The sequence below is a fragment of the Humulus lupulus genome, chromosome 2 (assembly GCF_963169125.1).
Source record: "Humulus lupulus chromosome 2, drHumLupu1.1, whole genome shotgun sequence".
Lineage (NCBI taxonomy): Eukaryota > Viridiplantae > Streptophyta > Magnoliopsida > Rosales > Cannabaceae > Humulus > Humulus lupulus.
In genome coordinates this window covers 8,606,929-8,625,880 of record NC_084794.1, presented here as the reverse complement: position 1 = coordinate 8,625,880, position 18,952 = coordinate 8,606,929, and the positions used below count along the sequence as shown (strand labels likewise).

The window sequence follows — 18,952 nt, the reverse complement described above, 5'->3', positions numbered from 1 at the left end:
AAGCGAGGTGCAGGGGAAAGTAATTGGAGGAAAAAAAGTATTTTCTATGAACTTGATTACTGGAGTTCAAATCAGTTAAAACACAACCTAGATGTGATGCATGTTGAGAAGAATGTGTGCGACAGCATGCTTGGGACTTTGTTAGATAATGATAAATCTAAGGACACCACTAACGCAAGACATGATTTAAAGAATATGGGGGTTAGGAAATCGTTGTGGATTTACGAGGATGCCAATAAAAGATTAATGAAACCGCATGCTCCATACGTGTTCACTTTGAACAGAGGCGAGATTTCTGTCAATTTTTGAAAGGAGTGAAGTTACCCGATGGTTTTTGTTCTAATCTAAAGAAAAAAGTCACAGACAATGACTCAAACATTGTTGGGTTGAAGTCCCATGATTGTCATGTGATAATGCAACGATTACTTGCAGTAGGTGTTCGCAAGTTTTTACCAGAATCTATATCCACTACCATCACTGAATTGTGTAATTTCTTCAAACAATTGTGCTCTAGGACATTGAACGTTTCTGATATGGAGAAAGCTAAGGATGACTTGATTGTTATTTTATGCAAGATGGAGTTAATTTTCCCTCCAGCATTCTTTGACATAATGATCCATCTGGTTTTGCACTTGCCTGATGAAGCAATATTGGGAGGACCTGTATTTATGAGGTGGATGTATCCTTTTGAAAGATACATGAAAAAATTAAAAAACTATGTCAGGAATAAAGCTCGTCCTGAAGGATCTATAGCAGAAGGATATGTTGCAGATGAGGCTTTGACATTTTGTTCAATGTATTTCAAAGGTGTGGAAACAAAATTTAATCAGCCTGATCGAAACGAAGATGCACCGTATGTGAATCGACACCTCACAGTGTTTGAATCTCAATGTCGTCCTCTTAGTAAGGGAATTCCCGTGCCCCTCGATGAAAATACTCGGAATAAAGCTGAGTGGTTCATATTGGATAATTCTCTAGAAACTGAAGTGTATTTAGAGTAAGTACATAATTAATATTCATTTTATTCTTTGTTCAATCTACTCCTTAATTAACAATATTGACATTGTTAATTAATTAACAGGGAACACCTAACTGAGGTGCAACAAAGAGATATGGCTGCCAATCATAAATTGATACATAAGAAAGAGTTTCGTTCATGGTTTCATAAGAAGGTAACTTGTACATAGCAAATTGCATACTACAAATTACATTCTCATTCTAATATATTTTTTTATTATTAGATATATGACTTGCACCAACTTGGGTCATTAGAGCATGCTGATGAATTACTAGCTTTAGCATCTGGGTCAGATCTATTGGCTTACTCCTACCAAGCATGTATAGTGAACGGAGTTCGATTTGTCTCATACAATCGAGATCAGAATCGAATTACACAAAACAGTGGAGTGTGTGTTGCTGGAACAGAAGGTTTTAACTATTATGGGCAACTTGAAGAAATACTCCAGCTGTCTTTTACTGGTTCTTATTCGGTGGTATTATTTCGATGTAAATGGTTCAATACAGATCCGAAAAAAAAGAAAACCATCACTGTAAATAATATTACTAGTATCAATGTTAGCGGTGAATGGTATAAAGATGAACCGTTCATACTAGCTAGTCAAGCAAAACAAGTATTCTACATCGATGATCTCGTTAGAGGACGAGATTGGAAAGTTGTCCAAGAAGTGAATCATCGGCAAGTTTGGGACTTTCCAGATGCTTCAGATATGATTGCTGATGTTGATGTTGTACATGACACCAACTCATCGAATTTTGTTTTGACTGTGGATCTCGGAGAGTTGGTTGTTCAGCAATCTGATGTACCAGCGACTCAAGTCAACACGGCCCATCGACCTTCTTTAGTTGTTCAAGAAGATGATGGATTTATTAATGACAATGAAGATGATATGGCAGACAGTGTAGAAGAAGCAGAAGATGAGGATGAATTAATTTTCGACCTTAGTGATGATAATACTGATGATGTGTGCCCGATAGATGTTGATGTAATTAGTGAGGATAGTGACTATTCTACTTAGTTTTGTATCTAGTGTTCAATGTATTATACATATTGAGAAATAAAAAGTTCGTTTCCAAATAACATGTTTCAAATTACCTAATCAATTGAAATAATACTCAATAAATTAATTATAAATAATAATTAAATATTAAAATAGATAGGTTAAATTACTGTCGTGTTAGTAGATGTCAGCAGATGTGGCTAGAGCTCACGGTGGAGACGCTGGCGGTGATCCTCCACCGGATCCTACTAGGATCCCGACTACATGCGACTCAGGTAATTTTTTTGTTATTTTATTTACACATATGTTTATCATGTATATACTAATATTCTATGTATTATTAATAAAAAAAAATACAGGAATCCCAATTAAGAGAAAGGGTCGTGACGCAGCTATTGGAAAAGATCTAGAGGAGAGGCGGCGTTAAAATGGAAAACCACTGGAAGTAACGTTTTGCCCACGAACGTACAAGGTTGTTGGGAGCGAGCACGCTGCTTTTGTCCGCCTTGTGGGAACCCAAATTAAAACGAAAGTTCCCGGACATTACGGTTCATGGGAATTAGTGCCTCAACAATACAAGGATCAGATCCTTGCCATAATTCAGGTAAAAATAGTATTAAATATATTTTTTTAAGATTTGTCTTTAATATAGTACATATATTATTAATATGTTTAATTTTCAATTTATTACTATTATCAAATAGTGGGCCGCGATGATTTCTTAAAGTGTTTAAATGGTATCGATCGAGAGATGAAAGACCGATACCGCAATAGGAAAACACTAAGACACGAACACTTTGAGAAATACTACAATGGACCGGAGGATTGGGATAAGGTTCTAAACAACCCAACCAATGATGTTAGCAAGGAGGAGTGGAAGCAGATTTGTCAGTTATTTACAAGTCCACAATTTATTGCGCGCTCCATAAAGAATAAGAAAATCGGAAGAAACAAAAGTATTCTACAACACAGGGTACAAAATCGCTGGCAGCCGTCCGTTTTGAAAAAGTAAGTAAAAGATAAAATATTATCAAAATTATGTTATTTTAAATTATATGTTCTCTAACATTTTGGTTATATTTTTTAGACGAACTCGGACCTCATTGAGTCATGGAAGGTGTTGTCCCCATTTCCTCTCAGGGTTTTGGGCCCTCGCCCCGGCCCACGGTCAGAGGGGCCGGTTCGGTATTCGGGCCCAACCCGCGGACTACGGACTGGGCCTGTGCAGGAAGGTCCGGGAAGTATCTCCGGGTTCATGATTCGGCTCGAACGGTCCCGGCACTGTCCAGAGTGCCCCGGATCATCGCGGCCATCGCGTCCCGCTCCCGGACCCAGAATGGTCCGGGTCCGAAGTAAACACAGCGGGCCCAAGGTAAACTAACCTGGACCGCTTCATCCCAGGCTATGGGCCAGGCGTCCAGGACACTGTAGCCGCCTCATTTCGCGTGGGTCTTGTCCCCCCACTTTTCACCTGCAGAAAGGGTCTCCTTGGGATTGTCTGCTGGCGTGTCAGGACTGCGCAGCCAAGTACTCTGACCGGTCTTGTCTCCTGAATCTGCCTCGTGATTCGAAGTGGTCAGAGCCAAAGTGCCGTTTTTTCGGGAGAATGCTTGCATCTCAGAGCAACTAATTGGGCCTGAGCTGGTTTGGGCTTGATGTACTATATATCTTTTTAGCTCGGACCTCTACTAGGAAGGCCCCCTGTACACATGTTCCAAATGGGCCCGGGTCAGGCCCGGCCCAAACCTGGTGTCCCCCTCATTCTATAAATATAAGTTGTAATGCTCCATAGAAAAAAGGGGCAGAAACTCTGCTGAAAGACAGTTAGACAACTCCATTGTAAAAGCTTATTCTAGCTCTAATACAGATTTATATACAGACTCGTGGACTAAGGCTAGTTAACGCCCCAACCACGTAAAAACCTTGTGTCGATCCTCTATTCTCTTTATTATAATCAGTAAATATCCTTCTTTAGGAGAGTTGCCGAAAATCTCGGTTAACAGTTTGGTGCTTTCATTGAGAGCTGAAGGAAGCTAGCGCCAACGTCAGGCCTTTACTACGATGGTGAACACTCGTAACACCACCTTCGACCCTGCCAACCCGGAGCAGGGCAACGGAGACCCACTGCCTTCTCAGCGCGTCCCTCAGAACTTGCCTGAAGACGTGCCTCCTCAGACATCTCACCAAGACGAGTCGCAAGACTACGAGGGTGAGACGGAGTACGAAGTAGGAAACGAAGAAGAGTACTATGAGGAGGAGAACGAGGGGGAGTATCATGATGAAGCCGCGGATCCTGAGGTCCCTCGCGACGATCAGCAAGACCCGGAGGTGACTAGACTGAGGCAGCAGATCCAAGATCAGGAAGCCAGGATGGCTGAGCAGGCGAGGGCGCACCGCCGGGTGCAAGAGTCTCTCCATGCCCTGCAAGCGCTGATGGCCGCGCAGGGCCCGGCGGCCAACCCCGCAGGTGGCCCGCGCCCAGAAACGCAGCATCCCGCTCCCCAAGCGCAAACCGAGGGCCCCAGGGGGCCAGCCCGATCCGTTTCCCAGAGCCTCCCCCCGACACGGCTCCGAAAGTCCCGGACAAGGAGCGACGGGCGACTCGGAAAAAGACTACCCCCGTCAGTAAAGCCGTGGCACGTTCACGACCATTACCTAGGAAAGAGAAGGTGTGCCCCGTCCCAGGACGAGGCCACCCAATCGATCCGCAAGGGGTACGGCCGCAGGACGATCAGCCCCGGCCCGCCCCAAGGGCGAACGGGAGGGAAAAGTCTTTGCACCCGAGTGCCTCGGTCAACAAGAACCATCGGGAAAGACCCCGCCGCGAGGATCGTGACATTCTCAGCTCCGGGGACGACACTTCCCGGGTAGATTTACGTGACGGACTGGATGCCCGGAAAGATCGGGCCGCAAGCAAAAAATCCTTCCTCGAAACGGAGATCTCAGGAACGACATAAACGATAGGCGGAACGAGAGAATCCCCCTGGAGGACAGCGCGGCCAGGCAACTCATGGAGCAAATGGCAGCATTAAAAAAGGTCACCGACCGCTTGGTCCGCAAGCAAGAGGGCGCGGACACTGACTCCGACGAAGAGGACAAGGAGCCGTGCGCGAGACATATCTTAGACGCCGTGTTGCCCAAGGGGTTCAAGATGCCAAATCTCACCGCCTACACTGGAAGCACAGACCCTAGGGATCATCTGTCCCGGTACAACCGACTCATGACCGTGGCTCACGTCAGCGACAGCGGCAAATGCCTCTGCTTCTCCATCACGTTGGGCGGTCCCGCCGAAGAGTGGTGGAAAAGGCTCAAACCGGGGTCCATCCAAACATGGTCCGGGCAACAGTCGGCTTTTCGGAAGCAATTCGTGGCCGCCATGAGGATGGATATGCAAATCAGTGCCCTCGCCAATATTATGCAAATGCCCGCAGAAACATTGAGGGCCTACATCCAGCGCTTCACTGAAGAAGCCTCCAAGACGAAGGTCGACGACGGACAGCGCCTGGTGGCACTACAGTCTGGAATCTGGGCCGGTTCCCCGCTCTGGGACGACATGCAGCGCAGTAAAGCCGCCACCCTAGAAGAATTTATTAGGAGGGCCCAAGGATTCATCAACTGGGAGGAGGCCCAAATGCAGGCCTTCGGGTGGCCCTCGGCCCCTCACCCAGTCGCTCAGACGATTCCGGGAGGTGCGGGACATTTCCCCGCGCAGTCCTACGCATCGCCCCCCATCGTCCCAGGGGGGGGGGGGGAGTCGCGCCCGGCATTAGTTACACGTCTGCGGTGTACGGTCCTGCCGTTTCGGGGTACGCCCCGGCCCAGTCAACTCCCTTCTCCGGGTATGGTGTCGCGCCGGCGGGGCACAGCATGGCCCCCGTCGTGGCCCAGCAATCGCAGACCGGGGTAACCGAGGCAAGAGTGAATCCCTCCCGGAGTAAGCGGGCCGGCAAAGGCCAGAACCGGCCGGAATAGGCCAAAAAAGGGAAGAGGGGATATGAGCCCCAATACTCGGAATACACTAACTTAGTGGATACTCGGGAAAACATCTACCTGGCTACGGAAAGAGCGGTCCATTACCGGAAACCTAGCCCCATGTTTAGGGGGGGGAGGAACCCCAGAGACACCAGCAAACGATGCACCTACCACAAAGATGTGGGCCACACCACCGACGAGTGTCGGCAGCTCAAAGATGAAATTGAAAACCTCATCAAGCTGGGACACCTCCATCAGTGGGTAAGGATGCCCATAGGCGTCCCGGGCATGGCAGCAAATCCCGCGCAGTCCGCGGCGCTGGCAACGACCCGTGCATACCCGCCCCAGGGAGGGTACGCGCAAGGGTTCCCGGCACAGACCCCTCAGGGGGCTGGCGCCACGCAGGCCCCCGGTCCTGGGATGCCCTACCCTTCCGGGGCAGCGCCCCCTCGAGTGGACGGGCACGTGTCGACCATTTCAGGCGGACCCCACCTAGGGGGCCCTTCGAAGAATGATCAAAAGCGCTATCTGAGCGAGCTGGACCATGACCAAGAAGTCTGCGCCCTCGTCCAGGCCCCCGCTCAGCGCCCCAAACTGATGAACCTCCCCATCACGTTCACGGAAGACGATGCCCGTAACGTCCATTTCCCGCACCACGACCCACTGGTCATAGATTCTCAAATTGCCAACAAGATGGTGTCCCGAGTGTTGCTGGATGACGGAAGCTCCGTCAACTTGTTGTTCAAATCCGCCTATGCCGCCATTGGTCTGACGGAGGCTGATCTGGCGTCGTGCCCGACCCAAATCTACGGCTTCAACGGAGACGCACTCCTCCCCATGGGAAAGGTCCAGCTGCCTGTTACTCTGGGAGACGTGTTGCAGCAATCGTTCAAGTTCTGCACCTTTGTGGTGGTGGAGTGCCCAACCGCCTACAATGCCATCTTTGGCCGGCCCGCCCTGGTCGAGTTCGGGGCCATCACCTCCATCCGCCATCTATGCATGAAGTTCCCGTGCAGCAGCGGAGGGATTGGGACGGTCCGCGGAGATCAGAAAAGCGCGCGGAAGTGTTACCATATCTCTGCCCGTCCTGTTTGTATGGTCCGGGATGAGCCCATCGGGCCGGCACTCCGCCAGCCCGAGCAAGCTATCCGGGACGAAGACGATCTGGACCCACGGTTGGGAGAGGAACGAACTCTTGAGCCAATGGACGAAATCGAAGAGGTATGCATCAGCGAGTCCGACCCTGCCAGGGTCATCCAAGTGGGAAAATGCCTGCCGAAAGACATTCGGGCCGCCATTATCGCCCAAGTCAAGAAAAACCAGGATCTTCTGGCATGGTCCCACTCCGATATGATCGGGATCGACCGTAACATCATATGCCACGCGCTGAGTATTGACCCAAACGCAACCCCGGTCCGCCAGAAGCGCAGACCTTTGGGGACGGAGAGGGTCGAGGCCCTCAAGCTGGAGGTAGAGAAGCTGTCCTCCATTAACTTCATCCGCGAAGCCGTGTACCCCGTATGGCTAGCCAACCCGGTCTTAGTACCGAAGCCTAACGGGACGTGGAGGACCTGCATCGACTTCACGGACCTCAACAAAGCATGTCCGAAGGACTGTTTCCCGCTCCCCCGAATAGACCAGATGGTGGATGCTACGTCCGGTTACGAGATCTTGAGTTTCATGGACGCCTACTCAGGCTACAACCAGATCTCCATGCACGTGGCAGATCAGGAGCACACCAGTTTCCAAACTGACAAGGGCATCTACTGCTATGTCGTCATGCCTTTCGGACTCAAGAATGCCGGGGCAACCTACCAGAGGCTTGTCAATCGAATGTTTAGGGCCCAGCTGGGTCGAAACATGGAAGTATACATTGACGATATGCTGGTCAAATCCAAGACGTCGCGGGAACATTCGAGCGATTTGGCGGAGGCCTTCGCGGTTATCCGGAAGTACGGGATGAAGCTGAACCCTAAGAAGTGCACCTTCGGCGTCGCATCCGGGAAGTTCCTGGGCTTTATTGTGAGTTTCCGAGGAATTGAAGCCAACCCCGAGAAGATCAAGGCCCTGATCAACATGGCCTCTCCCCGGAAGCACAAGGACATTCAAAGCCTGACGGGGCGAGTGGCCGCCCTAAGCCGTTTTGTCTCCAAGGCCACGGAAAAGTGCGTCCCTTTTTTCAACGTCCTCCGGGGAAGCCAGCGGTTCGAATGGTCACCCGAGTGCGAAGAAGCCTTCCAGAAGCTGAAAGAGCACTTGGCCAAGGCCCCCATCCTGGCGAAGCCAGTCGAAGGAGAACTTTTGTACTTATACCTGGCCGTAACCGAACACGCCATCAGCGCCGCGTTGGTACGCGAAGAGGAGAGGACTCAACTCCCGGTGTACTACGTGAGCAAGCGGTTACTAGACGCCGAATCTAGATACCCACTAATCGAGAAGCTGACTTTCTGTCTGCTGACGGCATCCCGGAAGCTTCGGCCTTATTTCCAGGCCCACACGATAAAGGTCTTAACCAACCACCCCCTGCGGCAGGTGTTGCAGAAACCTGAGGCGTCGGGGAGACTCCTGAAATGGGCCATGGAGCTGAGCCAATTTGATATATCTTACATGCCCCGGGTGGCCATTAAGGGACAGGCTCTGGCCGACTTCATCGTCGAATGTTCCGGGATCACCCCATAAGAGAGTGCCCCCGCGGCCTGCATTTCTCCCGTTTGGAAGATCTTCGTGGACGGAGCATCGAACGAAAACGGGGCCGGCACCGGGATCATCCTGGTATCCCCGCAGGGGCATCAGCTACAAAACGCTCTCCATTTCCAGTTCAAAGCATCGAACAACGAGGCGGAGCATGAGGCCGTCATAGCAGGTTTGCGTCTGGCCCGAGAAGTAGGGGCGGCGAACCTCGAAATATACAGCGATTCTCAGCTGGTAGTCAGACAGATTTCGGGGGAATATCAGACCAAGGGAGAGCGAATGGCGGCGTACGTAGCCCAAGCGAGGGAGATGCTCCAAGCGTTCGCATCGCATTCCATCCGCCATATCCCTCGGGAGAAGAACGTCTTTGCGGACACATTAGCAAAGTTGGCAACCGACGCAGAGGGCGAGTTGACCGGGCTGGTCCCCGTCAACCATCTCCCCGTCCCAAGCATAGGGACTCCGACCGTCCATGCCGTCGATCACTCCAATTCATGGATGGGGTCGCTGATCCACTACCTGTCCACCGGGGAAGTTCCAAACGAGCGAACCGCGGCCAGGAAGCTTTTGTACCAGGCCCACCGATACGTCATGATGGACGGGAAACTTTATCGTCGGGGACTGTCCATGCCTTACCTCAGGTGCGTGTCCGGGACTGAGCTGGGCGCCATCATGCATGAGGTCCACGGAGGCTTTTGCGGAGACCACACAGCCGGACCCAGTTTGTCCAAGAAGATTCTGCGCCAAGGATACTTCTGGCCCACCATGAAAAGGGACTGCATAGACTACGTCCGCAAGTGCGAACAATGCCAGAGGTACGCGAAGATCCCTCGGGCCCCCCCAACAGAGATAACCTTGATGAACAGTCCCTGGCCCTTTGCAGTGTGGGGGATCGATCTTGTGGGATCCCTCCCAACCGGGAGAGGAGGGGTGAAGTATGCCATTGTGGCGGTAGACTATTTCACGAAATGGGTTGAGGCGGAGCCTATGAACACGATCACGTCCAAGAAGGCCTTAGATTTCTTCGTTAACAACATAGTGTGTCGGTATGGCCTCCCCTACAAAATCGTGTCTGACAACGGGAAACAATTTGACAGCCATCACTTCACGGATTTCTGCGAGAGGCACGGTTTAGTGAAGAGTTTCTCCGCCGTGGCCAGGCCCCAGGCGAACGGACAGGCCGAAGCCGTGAACAAAATCCTGAAAGGGACACTAAAGAAAAAGCTTCAGGCCTGTAAGAGCAAGTGGCCCGAAGAGCTCCCCCACGTGTTGTGGGCCTATCGGACAACCGAACGGACATCAACCGGGCACACCCCATACTCAATGACGTACGGATGCGAAGCCGTCATCCCAATCGAAACCACCATCCCGTCCCATCGTCGCGACACGTATGATCCCACCCAGAACCATGCCTTACTCCAAGAGTCTCTGGACCTTATCGAGGAAATCCGGGAAGAGTCGCAAGTGCAGTTAAAGATGTACCAGGGCAAGATCGCTCGGCACTTTAACTCCAGAGTCAAGAGCCGCAAGTTCGAAACCGGCGACCTGGTCCTACGGAGAGTCTTCCCGGCCACTCAGGATCCGGGAGTAGGGGTTCTGGGCCCCAATTGGGAAGGGCCGTATGAGATCCAGCAAGAGATCTGCCCCGGGACGTACCGCTTGAAGCGGCTCGATGGTTCCGAGGTTCCGCGAGCCTGGAACGCAGAACACCTCCGTAAATACTACCAGTAGCCTAAGGGCTCGTCCGAGTTTAATGTTTACGCTATAACATGTACGCCTCAGGGCTAATTCCCTTTTGTAAAACAATGAAAATGACGTGTGCAAAACGTCATAGAGGGCTATTATTTCCATGAAAATGTGTGCCTCAGGGCTATTATCTCAAGTGACCATAGACCAGTCTCTGCTCACTTGCGGGGGGTGTCATTCCAGGCATAAAAATAAAAATAAAGGAAACCGAGCTCAAGGCCGGTCCCACCCCGGACCAACGAAGTCCGGGGGTATAAATAAAGGGAACCGGGCCCAAGGCCGGTCCCACCCCGGACGAACGATGTCCGGGGGTATAAATAAAGAGGACCGGGCCCAAGGCCGGTCCCACCCCGGACGAACGATGTCCGGGGGTATAAATAAAGAGGACCGGGCCCAAGGCCGGTCCCACCCCGGACGAACGATGTCCGGGAGTATAAATAAAGAGGACCGGGCCCAAGGCCGGTCCCACCCCGGACGAACGATGTCCGGGGGTATAAATAAAGAGGACCAAGCCCAAGGCCGGTCCCACCCCGGACGAACGATGTCCGGGAGTATAAATAAGGGGAACCGAGCCCAAGGCCGGTCCCACCCCGGACGAACAAAGTCCGGGGGTATAAATAAAGGGAACCGAGCCCAAGGCCGGTCCCACCCCGGCCGAACGATGTCCGGAAGTATAAATAAAGGGAACCAAGCCCAAGGCCGGTCCCACCCCGGACGAACGATGTCCGGGAGTATAAATAAAGAGGACCGAGCCCAAGGCCGGTCCCACCCCGGACGAACGATGTCCGGGGGTATAAATAAAGAGGACCGAGCCCAAGGCCGGTCCCACCCCGGACGAACGATGTCCGGGAGTATAAATAAGGGGAACCGAGCCCAAGGCCGGTCCCACCCCGGACGAACGATGTCTGGGGGTATAAATAAAGAGGGCCGAGCCCAAGGCCGGTTCCACCCCGGACGAACGATGTCCGGGAGTATAAATAAAGAGGACCGGGCCCAAGGCCGGTCCCACCCCGGACGAACGATGTCCGGGGGTATAAATAAAGGGAGCCGAGCCCAAGGCCGGTCCCACCCCGGACGAACGATGTCCGGGGGTATAAATAAAGGGAACCGAGCCCAAGGCCGGTCCCACCCCGGACGAACGATTTCCGGGAGTATAAATAAAGAGGACCGAGCCCAAGGCCGGTCCCACCCCGAACGAACGATGTCCGGGGGTATAAATAAAGGGAACCGAGCCCAAGGCCAATCCCACCCCGGGCGAACGATGTCCAGAAGTATAAATAAAGGGAACCGAGCCCAAGGCCTGTCCCACCCCGGACGAACGATGTCCGGGAGTATAAATAAAGGGGACCGAGCCCAAGGCCGGTCCCACCCCGGACGAACGATTTTCGGGGGTATAAATAAAGGGAACCGAGCCCAAGGCCGGTCCCACCCGGACGAGCACCGTCCGGGTGTATAAAGTCCGTCCGACCCGGACGTGTTGGTCCTCGGAGCACAGAAGCACCAGGTCAACCCCGGAACAGACCCAGGACCTAAAATTCCAGGGAAAGCACACTCCAGGTTAAACAAAGCCCCAAGGGCCCCGAATAGAGCAAAGACTAGTCGTTGGTTTCGGTCCCGGCCGTTGGAACCGGGACAAAACCCCCTGCAATCAGTTAGTCGCGACATCCACTTCTTACTGAATGGTGAAAGGAGAAATCTATTAAAAACCAAAGGAAGAAGCAGTGTTCGAAATTAAAGTACAAGCTAAGCTAATTATCAAAAAAAAAAACGAGGCCGAGACAAGGGCCTACATCGCGTCCGCCCGGAGATCCGCATCCTCCCTCTCCTTGGCCTCATACTCGGCGCGCTTCGAGTCGGGATCGGGGAAGATAAGGAGATTCATGTTCTTGTCCTTGCACCAGGCCATATAAATGGCCTCGTTAAAGGTGACATCCACTAAGTTGTCGGCCTCCTCCTTCTCCCGACGGGTGGTGCCGTGTGCCGTTTTCTCCTGAAGAAGGGAGTCACCCAGCTCAAGAACACGGGCTTTCAAGACCCGGATCTCCTCCTTGTCCTGGACGGACTGTGCTACCGCCGTCTTCAAGAGAGTCGCCCTTTCGTCAGCCACCTTCGTCGTCCGGGACAACTCCTCTTCCACCCGGGTCTTGGCACGGCAAATTTCCTCGCGCTCCGCCTTCACGCGGGCCAGCTCTTCTTGGAGGCGGGCCGTTTCCTTGCTAAGATTCTCCTTGACGATCTCCCTCTGGTTCTCGGCCGCCTCTAATTCCAGCCTGGCCGTCTCCATCTTGAGGGCAACCTCGGCCATCAAATCGGCACTCCTTTGAGATAACAAGGCAACCTGGAACAAACGAAAGTTAGAAAAAAGAGTCACCATCAACGAACGACTGAAGAACATGAGTTGAAAATTACCGCGGTAGCCTGGTGGCGGAGAGCCTGAGAAATGAACAGCCCGTCCGGATTGGCTATCGTGGCGTACCTCTTCAGCTGGAGGTTAGACATAGTGCTCCCGACTTGATCGAGCAGATCAGCGGCCATGGGGGCAATGTCCTGGCCCAGCTTGGGGCGGAAGCCCGCCTCGGCAGCTAGCCGATCCACGATCGGCTGAGGAGCGCTGAACTCGGCGGGACGATCTGAAAACTCGACCTGGAGACGGATCATCAGGGCCTTGTAAGCGTCGTCTCTCCAGCATCGGCCGCTCTCCCAGGTCCGGTTGACCAACCGGAACTGCTCGTCCCACAGGGCGGACTCCCCCTCCTCGAGAAGGGTTGGGCGGAGTGGAAGGACAGGCAGAGCAGGGATCTCCTTCGCGGTTAGCCTGCTCTCCCCGTGAGACTCCTCGGCTGTTTCTGACAACGTCGTCCGAGGCCTCTTCCCGAGGTTGCCCTCCCGGGCATCATCTCCAGGGCCCCTCTTCCCAGAGCTCCGGCTTGTGGCTTCGCCCGCTTCCAAATCGATTACCAGGGGCTGGTCCGGGAGACCGTCTGCGGCCGGCTCCATGGCCCGGAGTGGTACAACTGCCAGTGCCTCGTCTCGGCCGGGCGTTGTGCCGGGTTTTTCACTGGTTGGGGGGAGCTCCGCGCCGGCCACGACATTTGACCTCCTGGCCGCCTTCAAGGCTGATCTTTCCTTAATAAGCCTCCTCATCTCGCTGGCCGGGTCAGACATGTTGGAATCCTCTGCAAAAATACAGAAAAACAAAGTTAGTATGATAAGCCGAACGGGAAAGCGCAACAGTAAGAAGAAAGTATAAGCCCGGGACAAACCCTCGTCTAGGCCCCGGGCGAGACTCAATTCCCTTAAAGCAAATGAGTGTATTCGGTCTCCTACGTCGTCCGGGATTAGAAACCCCCCATACTGGAGGAACCCGGACAGGAACATCAGGGTTTCTGATCCTACAGGGATGGGAGACGAGGGCCTCATCTCCCCATCAGCCCCAAACGCGGGGCCCGGCGGCTCTAGCCTATCCCTAGCCAAATCCCCAACTTGAGGGGCATAAATTAAGACTAAAGGGGAGTTACCTCGCCCCGATACGCTAGCCCCGGGAGTCCCAACGTTTGGTAGGGCATCTTCGAATAGCCCTTCCAGCTCTTCCGAGGTGGCCTATTCCACCGGGGGCTGATTCTTCTTACGCTGGGCTGCGGTGGCCCGCGCCGCTCTCACCACCCCGGCGATGTGGTCAAGGGCTAGCTGCTCCCGGACCTCGACGTTCTTCTCAAACGGGATGCCCCGGAAGCTAGGGACTACAATGGTCTGAGTGGCCACGAGTAACCCTACTAGCCGGAGGTTTTTGTCGTTGACATATCCCCCTACGTCCAGATCCTCCGCGGTCAGCTTGGCGTAGAACCTCCTCCTTTCCAGGAGAAAGGCGGTGAGGGGGGTTTGGATGAAGGGACCTGCGACCAGGAAGATACGATGAGAGATGAAAAACGAAAGGGGAGTGAAATAGAGGGTCCGGGGAAGTACTTACCCACTCGCTGGAAGTCTAGCAGCAGCGTGGGATTCTCGTCAATAAGGAACCCGGATGTCATAAACCAGTAATGCCTGACATCCGGGGGGTGCTTCCAGGTACTAGTAGGAGCCGGATAGCCACTCCGCGGCTGCAGCCTGTAAAAGCCGTCCTGGCTCTTGTCTTTGACGTTGACCTGCGGCACCAGCTTGTAGAAGTACAGGACTTCCGCCGGGGTAGGATTCGCGATTTCTTTCGCGACACAGAACACCTTCCACCCAGCAAGCAGACGGTATGCTTGTGGCAGCAGTTGGAATGGTGCGATCCCCACATACGTCAGGAACCGCACGAAGTAATCATGAAGCGGAAGCGTAGCTCCTGCGCTGATGTGGCCGGCACTCCAGGTCCCGAATCCATCCACGGACGTGTGCGCCCGCTCCTCTAACCTGGCCATACGATTGTGAAACAGGCCCGGAGTCGATTCGATGCCCAGCCTCGTCTCCAGGAGCAGCATCATCCGGTAGTTCCGGAACAGGTTGGGCGTTACGTCCATCTCCCACCTGTTGCCTTTGGGCGTCTTGGAGCCGGGAACGACTACAGGGGCCCTATTAACCTCCTCTTCGGAGTGAAGTATGACGCCCGTGGCCATGAATGACGATCTGGGAACTAAGAAAGAGAGGCCAAGCAGTCAGTACCTGAACCCAATAGAGTCGGTCGAGGTACAGGGAGTCTCCTAAGGACTGCTCGGAGTCCCGACGGATCAGGCCCGGGACCCCGAAAAGCCCCGGGTCCCTGATCGGGAGGAAAGGCTACTACGGTCCATCCCTTATCCAGGGATCATCCGAAACGGTGCCGCCCAAACTGGGCGGCCTTCCTAGCAAATTCTAAAGCACGGAGCCTAGGTGCATGCGTCTAGAGAGCCTAGGTTCACAAAATTGACAACAGAATCAGAAAATACTTACTGTGTGGTGTCGACGGCTGAAGCTGGCGGTTGTCCGATCGTAAGGACGGCAAAACCTCGTTCTTGAAGTGGCACAGCCGGTAGAGCAGTTCGTCGGCGGGGCAAGTCCGAGAAGCGCCGTCGGGTTGCAGAACGAAAGTTGAGGCCCTGGGAAATAGGCGGTGGCGCAGAACTAGTAAACGGCGAAGTATTTCGTCGGCGAGGTTGGACATGCAAAGCTCTGCGAGCGTTCTGGTTTTTCTTTCTCTCAAGTTGGGTCGGAAATGGAAAAATGCCGAATGCCTGTAGTCTGAGTCTTTATATCAGCCTTCAAATGCTGGCCCCCGATCCAACGGTCAGATGCCTCTTCATCCGACGGCCGAGGATCGCGCAGAGGACATTTATGAGCTCTTTTGTGGTCGGGATCCTCAGCACCTCCGATCCGACGGTCCAGGAGTGGTGGATTTCAAAGGACGCCCCATCCAACGGTCCGCCCCTTTCCAAGGAAATCAATGATGACTCTCCCCGTGCGGATGAGACGCCTCGTGACGTGCGCTGACGCCCTAGCCCAGGCCTAGCAGGCTTTAAGAGGCCTAGGCGACTCTTCGAGGCCCTCGCAACAATCACATGGCGACACATGCCGCTATTCTTGAAGCAGGCCAAGGGTAAACGTCCCCGGGATACATCCAATGGTCCGGGCTGGGTAACCTGGCCCAGCCACTGCCTTCCCGCGAGCCTCCTGGCCCTGGCAGAAATTGTGGAGGCAACTTGGCAAGAACCGCGAGGGTGGTGCAACCCTCCATCCGGATAACCGGGATGAAGGCTTGGGGGGTAAATGTTATCCCCATTTCCTCTCAGGGTTTTGGGCCCTCACCCCGGCCCACGGTCAGAGGGGCCGGTTCGGTATTCGGGCCCAACCCGCGGACTACGGACTGGGCCTGTGCAGGAAGGTCCGGGAAGTATCTCCGGGTTCATGATTCGGCTCGAACGGTCCCGGCACTGTCCAGAGTGCCCCGGATCATCGCGGCCATCGCGTCCCGCTCCCGGACCCAGAATGGTCCGGGTCCGAAGTAAACACAGCGGGCCCAAGGTAAACTAACCTGGACCGCTTCATCCCCAGGCTATGGGCCAGGCGTCCAGGACACTGTAGCCGCCTCATTTCGCGTGGGTCTTGTCCCTCCACTTTTCACCTGCAGAAAGGGTCTCCTTGGGATTGTCTGCTGGCGTGTCAGGACTGCGCAGCCAAGTACTCTGACCGGTCTTGTCTCCTGAATCTGCCTCGTGATTCGAAGTGGTCAGAGCCAAAGTGCCGTTTTTTCGGGAGAATGCTTGCATCTCAGGGCAACTAATTGGGCCTGAGCTGGTTTGGGCTTGATGTACTATATATCTTTTTAGCTCGGACCTCTACTAGGAAGGCCCCCTGTACACATGTTCCAAATGGGCCCGGGTCAGGCCCGGCCCAAACCTGGTGTCCCCCTCATTCTATAAATATAAGTTGTAATGCTCCATAGAAAAAAGGGGCAGAAACTCTGCTGAAAGACAGTTAGACAACTCCATTGTAAAAGCTTATTCTAGCTCTAATACAGATTTATATACAGACTCGTGGGCTAAGGCTAGTTAACGCCCCAACCACGTAAAAACCTTGTGTCGATCCTCTATTCTCTTTATTATAATCAGTAAATATCCTTCTTTAGGAGAGTTGCCGAAAATCTCGGTTAACAGAAGGATTATCATTGGAAGAAATCAAAAAATGATTTCGTGAACGATGATGCTCGCCAAGATTATGTAAGTTTGAATTATATTTTTTAATATTAATAGAGTTATATTTAATGTTAGTGTCGAACATTTTTTTAAAACAGGAAAAACTGAAGGCTGATTTTGAGTTACGAACTCAGCAAACATCCACTGATGCTTCTAATAATGATAGTCCGTCATCAGTTGATCAGGAGGAGGTGCTACAAAAAGTATTAGGCCAAAGGCGTGGACATGAGCGAGGAGTGGGCCGCAAATTGAAGGGGTTGGGGTCGGGGTCGAGGTCATCATCTACCCAACACTCTCACTTCAGCGAGTCTCAAGTTCCTCCTCATCATTCAAGAGAATATATAGAAAATCTGGAGAATAATTTACAGAAATTGACTGATCAAGTTAATTTCTTAACTCAATATTTTGTACCTTCATTTCGTCCACCAAACGTTTAGATGCCGCATGTGCCTGATAGTGACAATACTTCTAGGGCTTCGTCTTCTCAACCTCCAGCTCCAACTCATCCTTCTATGTACGGGGCAGCGCCGTCTTATCATATGGTACCTCCATATATGTATGGAGCAACACCTTATCCGTGTCCGATTCCACCGTCCTCCCAGCCATCGTATCCCTACATGTATGGAGCTGGATCGTCCACATTACCTCCCCAATATCCTTGGCCGATGCCGCCACCGCAGAAATTACAACCACAGCCACCGCAACAACCACAACAAGAAGACAATAGGGAGGAGGACGAGGCAACTGACTTATGAGACTAAGTTTATATTTTTATTAATTATTGTTAAATTTTATGAATATTTGTTATGTTAATGTATTATGAATATTTACAATTGTTATTTTAATATACTAATTTGAATATTTAAAATAATATTTTTATTTTTTATATATTTGTTTTTAATTAATTAAATTTTAAATAATTATTTCGATAAATAATTATTTAAATTTGTATTTAATTAATTTTATTATATTTTTATAAATAAAGTAGTATTAGGGGCGACATTGTCGCCCCTGATAAAATGCCGCGTGCACTATTTGGGGCAACAGAATATAGTATTAGGGGCGACATTGTCGCCCCTAATGCTTAATTATTAGGGGCGACTAATAAAGTATTAGGGGCGACATATCGATAAAAATAATTCAAAATTTTCACATTTTTTAGGCGAAATTTCAACTTTTAGGGGCGACCCTATAGTCGCCCCTAATGTACCCTTCAGGGACATTTTTTCACGGGCGACTAATCAGGGGCGACAAGTCGCCCCTGATACATATTAGGGGCGACTTTTTGGTTATTAGGGGCGACATGCGTCGCCCCTAAAACTCATTTTTGTTGTAGTGATTATAATCATGCACAATTACAGAGACTCAAGCTCTGATCAATCTCATAATCAACATTCATGCCATGCCCTAATCTCATGTATCTTATGCATTTCCAACGCAATCAATGTCCACACATATAGAGCACTCAACATGCCTCATGAATAACCATGCATGTCACATATGGGGTGCAGTTTTCTTACCTCTGGTTTGAGCGAGAATTAGAACAAGAACGACCATTGAGAACGATCGATCCTTTATCCTTTAGCGATCACCTAGTCATAACCAAATACCAGCTCTGTTTAATAACAATCAATAGTAATAGGGTCTCGATCTAAATCCCACTCTCGGGACCCCGAAATGTACCCACACGGTGAGTAGATTTGATCCCGGGCCTTAAGGATTGAAACCCCGAGCCAAAAACCCTTAAAAACACTCAAAATGGGATTCTGGAGGAACAGAGTAGCGTTACAGCGCTGCTCCCTAGCGCCCAGCGCTATACTCAGAACCCCAAACTGCCCATCAACAAACCTGTGTAGCGCTATAGCGCCCTATGATGGG

General features: G+C 51.9%; 1 protein-coding gene and 1 long non-coding RNA gene across 2 annotated transcripts; both read left to right on the top strand.

The window, feature by feature from the left end:
- The first annotated feature begins 329 nt into the window (after positions 1-329).
- LOC133817170 (uncharacterized) lies at positions 330-2,098 on the top strand. Its single transcript, XM_062249587.1, has 2 exons — positions 330-1,172; positions 1,242-2,098. Exons 1-2 carry the CDS (start codon positions 1,113-1,115, stop codon positions 2,034-2,036), a joined length of 855 nt encoding a protein of 284 aa, XP_062105571.1. The 5' UTR covers positions 330-1,112; the 3' UTR covers positions 2,037-2,098.
- Positions 2,099-17,034: 14,936 nt separating this feature from the next.
- LOC133815819 (uncharacterized) lies at positions 17,035-17,935 on the top strand. Its single transcript, XR_009884846.1, has 2 exons — positions 17,035-17,098; positions 17,173-17,935. It is a non-coding gene; the product is annotated as an uncharacterized LOC133815819 (long non-coding RNA).
- Positions 17,936-18,952: the final 1,017 nt, after the last annotated feature.